Below are 8,836 nucleotides of genomic sequence, written 5' to 3' on the forward strand. Positions count from 1 at the left end.
TATCAATTTTTCATGAAGCTAACTCATTTTATAAGTAGAGGTAATGTTTAGGTTTATGAGACAAGCGATAACACTATGACGTGATGGTATTAAGATGTGACTCTTTCCTTGACGTTTTGCTCCTGAGGACATCTCTATAATTTTTCATAAAAGTTTTCTTTAAAATTTCTCTTTTGTATAAACTTTAAATTATTAAAACTATGTTTCAGAATCCTTTTGGTTTTAATGAATGTACGAAGTTTCAAAACTGTTGTGTGAAAAAGGTTTGCGCTGTAATGCGCTCAAGGTCCGTTGACTTGTTATTTCAAAAGCATCATTTTTCGCTGAATTATTATTTAAAACTCTGATAAAGGAATGATTACATGGTCTTCAAACTTTTTTTAAAAAGTCACAAGTCCTGGATTTTGGGGCATTACAGATGCGAGTTTTAAATAAAAAAATGCATTGTCCAAGGCTTGTTCCTTAGCAATCAAACGATGCTGAACACATCTATGTGGTTAGATTGAGTCGATACAACTTGCACATATGATTTCTATCTCATTGGTTTCTTTTCTTTAGTAGCAAATATTTTCCCATATTATATATATACATATTATATAAACATATTATATATTATATATATTATCCAACTTTAAATAACACTTACATTGCAAGTTTTTTTAAAAGTGAACCAGCTCATGATCTACTCTTAAGGAGCGCAAGCTCGGCTCATGACAAGGTCACAAGCCAGGCTCGAACAAAGGTACCCCCTTAACAAGCCAAGATTGAACAAGTAAGCTCGGTTCGTTTGGGTCGTATACCAGCCCTACCTTGGGCTAGGTTTGCAAAGATATCAGATATGGTTGTATATCTCATCCAAGTTCGACATGTTTTCAGATATAGATCTTTTAAGTAAAATCCGAATGTAGATTCAGGTTGGATTCAAATATATTAAATTGGATCACTTTTAGATGTGGGTCTAATTGGGATCAACATTTTAAGTTGGATCTATAGTTAATCAAAATCAAATTCCCACATGTATGCATTTTTTACATGTAAATAGCTTGTTTGGTTCTGTTTTTTTTTCAGATCCAGTATTACTACATGTATTTTGGATTCAGATTGAATCCAACCTCCTCGTACCTGATTCGAGTCTGGAACCGGATCTTCCGTTTGAATTTCTGTTTCAGATTCGGATCTGATATGATCCAACCCGAAACCGACCCGTTTGCACCCTTACCTTGGGCGGCGGTCAGGCCGAATTTGATTTCCGTAGCAAATACTGTGCGAACTCAAGGGCAAAATGGTAAAATAAAAATGGGGGAAAAACCCTAGGTCGCTCCCTTCTTCAAGCGGGAGAGGCAGCGAGAGGTGTCCCCCCCCCACCACTTACTCGAGCTCTCCGCAGTCATTGCACGGCGGGTGGCGGAGCGAGGGATTTTCCGACGAGGTACAGACCCCTTTTTCCTTTCAGAATTGCATGGTAGCGTAGGGAATTCGGTTTCTCCGGCGGAATCGCTTGGATTCCTTCCCCCGCGAAATTAAAGAACAGAATCCTTTTCTTATGACTATTGGTACAGGGGAAGGGATTTTCTTCCTTTTCATTTTTTATTATCATATGGGATTGGTGTTTCTCTCGTTTTTCTTCTTTTCTGCGTGTCGTTTGCTTCGTCCTTGTTTGTTCATTTGAGATGAGATGGGTAGTTTCTTTGTTTTCAAAGCATTTTTTTCATTTAGATTTTCGTTTGGAGCGATGGTTTGTCTCCTCTTTTTCCTTCGTTTATTTTTCGATATGTTCATTGATTAAAATGGGTACCTGAATGAGGGGCTCCGTTTTCCCATTGTGTTTCTTCAATCGGTGTGCGAGGAATCCCCTTTCGGTTCTCAACTTATAATGGAGTTGGGGGGTTTCTTTTCCTACTCATTTGTTGGAATTAATATTATCGTTATTGTTTGAAGGAGTTGTCCATGTGTAAGCTCATAATCATCGAGGCTTATGTTTTCCATATAAAAATGAATCTTTTGTTAGAGTAGAATCAGCAATGATGTGGATTATAGAAGAATCGAAACCGGGAAAAAATCCTCGAGTTCATGGGAAAGTCCCAACCGTAAGACGGAATGAAGGAAAAAAACCCTCTTTGAATCGTAGCCGACGTCTGTGTCATTCATCATCATTATTACTCGCATTGAAATAACCAAAGAGGATGTTGGTCTCTGTTAAGTGCACGAGTAATGGAAAACCTTCTGTGATGGTTCAGATCCGCTTTAGAACTTTCTTTGTTTAATTTTCACATGGGATTTGATTGATTGGCTGTACATTTTCTTTGGATTAGTCGGATCTCGTGAATGCTCGTAGCTGTAGTCTTAGTGATGTTGTCATTGATTTAGTTGTAGGAATTGCACACTAGGTTGTTGGCATTATCTTATTTCACCTGTGAAATCTATTTTGTTTGCTGATGTAGTATTTGCTCATTTATTGTTTTGTGATTTTTTACACCCATCTTTGTAATTCATCCGGTTATGGCTTCCTCACAATTTCCAGTCTTGATTGCTTAATTTATTGGCTATTGAATTTCATTAATTCTAATTGATGCTTTGATGCGCGTCTTGTTGTTTTTCAACAGACAAAATTTGCATCATTTGCTTGTGACTACTTGTTCACAATCTGCACACTTTTCTTGCAATCTAATCTTTCTATTCCCAGTCTGCTGGAAGCCCAACTCAGCGAGTGGTGTGTGTCAGACCAATATTGACAGCATCAAGAAACAACAGGCACAACGAAGCACATAAACATATCATTTTCTTGACACAACTAGTTCACAATCTGTATCTCATAATCTACTCTTCCTTAACCAATCAGGCTTGCGCCCAAGACTTAAATGGTTATACCCCTTTCTATCCAAAGGAAACTGAAACCACGGTAGGATGTTGGATCATACAGTGTGTTCAGGTGGTGGATAATTATTACTTATAGGCTGCTAATATAGCATAGATGGAATGATGGCTAACTCTCAAAGCCTTCCGCAACATCTTGTAATGTGCAAAGAGTTTTTTCAGATAAAATAGGATTGAATAGTTGGCAACTATCATAGGGTTATCAAATTTGGCAGCCAAACTTACCTAGAAGGAATTATACTCAATACCTTTTGTTTGAGGGCTTTCTTGCAAAGAAATCAGGGTGTTTGATAACCTGTCAATCACAGTTTTCCTGCCATTCTTTTTGCTCTGGTAAGTTATGTCTATATATAATCATGTTGGATGATAAACTAAATGGGGACATTCACTCTAATACAACATGCTTTTCTATTTTTTTCTATTGATATAGAATTGTAAGAACGGGAAATTAACATCGGAAATAGCATTCCCACCTTCTACAAATTTCCTTCTTTCATTTCTCTCCAGAAAAAAGACAAGGGAACTCCCCTCAGTGCTAGGACTACTCCTTTGTTTCTTGTTGCTGCCAATAGGCGCTCTGAGCACCACCAATCAAGTTGGCTATTTTGCATTTTGCTCCAACTACAACTTCTGGCCTATCTGGTTCTAATAGGAGCCCACAGCTACCCTTAGCCAAGAAGTTTTTGTGTTGCTTTTGGGCATTTTCTTAGGGATTGCAATCTGCCTTGTTCAGTTTTCTAACTGGTCTCCAACTTGTCATCAAGGGCCATTTCACAAACTGTCTTTCAGCCCCTTTGAAGAATGGGTATTTTGCTTTTATGTTTGTATGTATAGTTTTCTGCTATGTTACTGGGACACGGCACTTAGGGTGCTGTACCTGTGTTGACACAGGTACTGGTACCTAGACATGACATTTGCTGTGTCTTATATTATATTATATTTTCAATATATAATATATATATATATATATATTAGATCTTAGTTGTCAAAAGCACTAGTTGGAGCCTAGGTGGAAGACCCTTAAAGGGACTAGTCGAGGCCTAGGACTTCGAATTGAGCATTAAACACCTAAAACTTTGATATTTGGAGGGTCTTAACGGTGATGTAGAAAAAATGATTACCATGTCTTTGCGGCCTAGGGAGGGACAACCTAGGTCGAAAAAGGGCCTACCGCCTAAACTCATAAGCCTAGGTGGTGGCCCTGTGCCTAGCTTGCCTTGGTGGCCTAGGCGGAGCCTACATACAACTTTTGACAACTAAGTACTAGATATACAATATATATTTTTCAGTATATTTAGCCGTGTTCCTGTACCCACATTTTTTGGAATTGCCGTGTCATACCCTCCCTACCCACACCCGTACCCAGGTGACATAGGTTTTTTGCCTTTCATGACTTTTTGTTCCTTCCCATAGCTGTCCTCTGATGCTCTCCAGCTCTGCTGATTTTTTTGGCCTGTTTGTGTTCTCTCTTTCTCTCTCTCTTGATTGCACTCTTCCTGTTGCTACCACTGACTGTTAAAATAGAGATATTGTATAATATTTCTTTCTTATATTTTATATTTTAATTTTGGTGTATTTTCCTGTGTATACTGGTTGTGTCTCCATTATTGTACTTCCATGTCATGGATTATTTGACTTGGTTATTTACATTGTTGAAATTATTTTTTTGTGTATGTCTTATTGCTTGATTTTTAAACTATGTCACACGGACTCTTCTAATAGGGCACCGCACCCGTGTCACACCCACACGTAGGCAGGTGCGACAGTTGGAAACAACTTCCTTTGTGTTAGGTGAAGTCAACCACATTGAGGTCCATTTCTATCCAAAAGTAGTCCATTTTTATCTATATTATATATATAAATACATAAATGCACACAAATACACAAAGTGTTAACTTAAAATTGTTAAAAATTATATATATATATATATATATATATATATCCTCCCCGCACCCCCTCACCCAGGTTTTTTTAAAGTGCCGCATCCGTACCCGCGTCCGTATCTGCACCTGCACCTATGTGACAGTTTTTAAATTAGTCGGTCATGGTTTTACTTCTTTCCAGAAGCAGAAATGATTTGGAACCATCCCGTATCTTTTTCCTTTTTGCTTTGCCCTTGTGTTGATGTCCTGATTTATTGGACTGTTGCTGAAGTAAAAGTAAATGTTGCTATGCATATTTTGTGGAGCTTTTTAACGGAGTTTTTGCTACATATTTGACATTGTATGGGTATTTCCTAAAAATGAGTATGTGACCTTTTTTGTTTGGCAATATTCTTGTTCAATTGCTTTAAAATCCATTTTGTTGCATTTGTTCTTGATCTATTTTACTTTTAGAATCTCAAAAAATTCATGTCTCTTATATAAAATTCCATTGGCATCAACCAAACTGCCACCTATTCGGCAGCCATACACTGGCTTAATGTTGTTTCTGTCATTCTCAGGTAAGCAATGGTGAAACATAACAATGTTGTGCCCAATGGGCATTTTAAGAAACATTGGCAGAATTATGTGAGAACTTGGTTTAACCAACCTGCTCGAAAAACAAGACGCCGTATTGGTATGACTTGGTCTTGCTTGCTTTTTGTTTGATCTCATGTTAATATTTAGCTCTTTTTTTTTCAGTTTTGGTAGGGTTTCTTCAGGTATTCTAGTGCATGATTTTGTTGCTTGCAAGCTTCACAAACTACTTTTATACTTCATTTTATATTTGTATCTTCTGTTTCTGCAGCTCGGCAGAAGAAGGCTGTAAAAATATTCCCAAGGCCAACTGCTGGACCTCTTCGACCCATTGTTCATGGTCAAACTCTGAAGTATAATATGAAACTCAGAGCTGGGAGAGGATTTTCTCTAGAGGAGCTCAAGGTTTGCCCCCTTGATTATTTGTTCTGTTAAGATGGTTTGGGTTAAATTGGTTAAACAAAAATAGTTTACCAAGTATTGATGTACAAAAAATAGTCACAGCGTGATATTTTGTTCAAACTTGAACAAAAGTTGCTGATTTTAGTTGAACCTATATGCGATAAGTGCTCTCATATATTGTCTGTGCTACTATACGGAATTTTTGCACATAAGTCCTTTCCAACTTTTGGAGACATCGTCTTTCAGGCACCTCTGTTGCTTCACTGTATCCTTTTCTTTTTTGGTATTAAAAAAGAAATGGTATTGCTATTTGTTAACCAATGTAATTTTTGTAGAACCTTCAACTAATCTCTTTACAAATCCAATTTAGTTGATAATTTTTGCACGTTTTTAACTAATCTATTTAGAAATAAAAGATCACATGTTTTCTGGGTCATTCTCAAAAAATTGTGAGGTAGACCTCTTTATCATGAATCATTTTTGTTGTTTGTCATTCACATTCCCCAAATTATCAGTCTATTGGATTATTTGCACGTGGATTCAGCTTGCTACTACTATCCCCTATCAGTCTTTTGTGGTGTTTGAAGTGCAAAACTGAACACTACAAATTGTATTGTATTTATCAATGTTATTAAAAACGCTCCTCAAGGCACAAAAGGCATGCTTCGCCCCCAAGTCTAGGCCCTTTGTGCCTTTAGGCGCATGCAAAAAGCGCAAGGGGTTTAAGGCGCACACCTCATGGGTTATGAGGCGTGCCTCAGTGTGAGGCCTGGCCCTCAGTCAAATGGGGGTCAAAGCCCCCATTTGACCATTATTTGGGGCTCAAGCGAGACCCTAATTAGGGTCGAGTTCTTCCCCCTCCCCCCCGCCCCCTCTTTCTCGCTTCTCAACTCTCCTTCTTCTTCTCTAGTCTCTCCTCTTCTCTCTTGTCTCTCTACTGTCTCTCTCTCATCTCTCGATTGTCTCTCATCTCTCGACCCTCTTCTCTGTCATCTCTCGATTGTCTTTCATCTCTCGACCCTCTTCTCTGTCGACTGTCCCTCTCTCTGTCTGCATCTCTACTCTCCCTCTTCTCTCTCGTCTCTCGCATCTAAGAACTAGAAGAACCAGAACTCTTCTCTCTCTCTCTCTGCTGACAGGTGCTAAAAAACTTATATAAGTTTTTTTTTTAATGTTAGCTGTGCTAGAAATGCAAGGATTGAAAAGTATATGAATCTGCATGTTAATCTCATTTTTTCGGTATTTATTTGAGATTTTGTTGCTTCATTAATAAAATATTTCTTTTATTTATTTGTATTTATAGATATTTTTAAAGGGTTTTTTAAGTATTTTTAAAAAAATTTGAGGCTTACGCCCCTTCAGTTTTTGGTCTACGCCTCAACGATTTTCACAACATTGGTATGTATTGTATGGATATATCTGTGGACCCTTGCATATCCATTTTAGGAAGTTTGCAATATGAGTAACATATAAGGGCAAGTCATTGAACTGTAGACAACAGAATTGGTGATTTGTCTGTTTTCTCCTGTGCAGGCTGCTGGAATCTCAAAGAAACTGGCTCCTACAATTGGCATTGCTGTTGATCACCGCCGCAAAAACCGCTCCTTGGAGGGTCTCCAGGCTAACGTCCAGAGGCTAAAAACATACAAGGCCAAGTTGGTGATCTTCCCAAGGCGTGCTCGTCATTTCAAGGTCAGTTTTTCATTCATCGATGCCTAAGATTAATGTGGTTGATTGGTATTCAAGTAGTCTTCTTGCTTTCAGGCTGGTGATGCTACAGCGGAAGAGCTCGCAACTGCAACACAATCCCAGGGAGAATACATGCCCATTGAGCGTGAGAAACCAGCTGTAGAATTTGTCAAGGTCACGGATGAAATGAAGTCGTTCAAGGCATACAACAAACTTCGACTGGAGCGGATGAACAAGCGCCATGTTGGAGCTCGCTTGAAGAAGGCTGCGGAGGCAGAAAAGGAGGAGAAGAAGTGAGCAGCTACTACTACGCTTCCTTTTGATGCTGGCATTTATCCTTTCTATTTCCTGTCTGGAATTGAATTTTGGTTAGTTTCTGCCGGCAGGCCGATATATTAAAACCATCTGGTATATTCAGACTTTCGGTGTTAGTTTCCTCGGTTGTCTTTTGTTCATGATTAGTTACCCATTTATACATTTCTCATGAGGATTCATGACAATCAATTTGGAGTGATATTTTGAGCAGCACCACAATGCTTGGATTGCCAATTTGTTCATTTTTCTACTAGTCGTAGCCCTAGTATTATCTGTAATGTGGGATTCATCTTGAAACTAGAGTTTAAACGATTCTTAAGTTTACCAGCAGCAGTTGTGGGAGGTTTCGTATGATTTTTATTCAACAAATCAAGAATGGTTCTGTTTCGAAGTGCAAAAAGTTTTTCATAGGAAAATGGTCATCATGAATATTCCCATGAGTATTTTTCATTAGAAAGTATGTGTGCAAGAAATTTTTCATATATGTTGGTGTTATATTGGAGGCTTTGCAACCGTTGTGATTTCGGAGTTCTGTTTTCTTTGTATTTGACATGACACTCATGCTAAACCTGTTTTTTATGCGAATAGGGGATTTGGGATCTCAGAATTCCTTCAGATTCTCATGGCCCCAGTGGGTGGGAACATCATTCACTCATCTCAATCTTCATACTTTAATGTCACACTTCTGTCTGATTTCATTATTGCAAGTTGTTTTCATCAAATCCCACCCAATAGACGTGATCCACATTCTCTGTTTAGTGAAGATTAGTGTTTTAATCGTCGGAGTCCAAACCTTTGTCAAGGATTTTCTCGTGTGGATTCAAAATCAATGGCCATAAAAACGTCAAAAAAAGTTTTGATTAAAAATCACATTTTTTTGTTGAAAAAAGATAATTCCTATCAAATAATTCATCTGCATTTTGAAGAAACTGCATTTGGCACAAAGACCGGGTCGTGTTGGCTCAGCCTATGGGCATCATATGCTAGCAGTGTAGGACCCCCATCCTCGTGGTCTATTGTTTTCGCTGGCTTGCTCCGAGGGATGACGCCTATGGGAATTGAACCTAACTGACAGGTCAAGAAAATAAAATGCATAA

General features: G+C 38.3%; 1 protein-coding gene across 1 annotated transcript; it reads left to right on the top strand.

Annotated features, from left to right (window-relative positions):
• Positions 1-1,321: 1,321 nt before the first annotated feature.
• Positions 1,322-7,952, top strand: LOC149823027 (large ribosomal subunit protein eL13z-like). Its single transcript, XM_089980501.1, has 5 exons — positions 1,322-1,429; positions 5,318-5,433; positions 5,605-5,738; positions 7,269-7,427; positions 7,500-7,952. The coding sequence occupies exons 2-5, from the start codon at positions 5,325-5,327 to the stop codon at positions 7,719-7,721; spliced, it is 624 nt and encodes a 207-aa protein (XP_089836627.1). The 5' UTR covers positions 1,322-1,429; positions 5,318-5,324; the 3' UTR covers positions 7,722-7,952.
• Positions 7,953-8,836: the final 884 nt, after the last annotated feature.

This window comes from Nuphar pumila, chromosome 11, assembly GCF_984573655.1.
Source record: "Nuphar pumila chromosome 11, dmNupPumi1.hap1.1, whole genome shotgun sequence".
Lineage (NCBI taxonomy): Eukaryota > Viridiplantae > Streptophyta > Magnoliopsida > Nymphaeales > Nymphaeaceae > Nuphar > Nuphar pumila.

Bases quoted from the DNA above. Each gene is read 5' to 3' on its own strand.
- LOC149823027 (XM_089980501.1), top strand. From the start codon at position 5,325: ATGGTGAAACATAACAATGTTGTGCCCAATGGGCATTTTAAGAAACAT. The intron at 5,434-5,604 runs GTATGACTTGGT...CTGTTTCTGCAG, and splicing joins AAAAACAAGACGCCGTATTG to CTCGGCAGAAGAAGGCTGTA. The intron at 7,428-7,499 runs GTCAGTTTTTCA...TCTTGCTTTCAG, and splicing joins GGCGTGCTCGTCATTTCAAG to GCTGGTGATGCTACAGCGGA.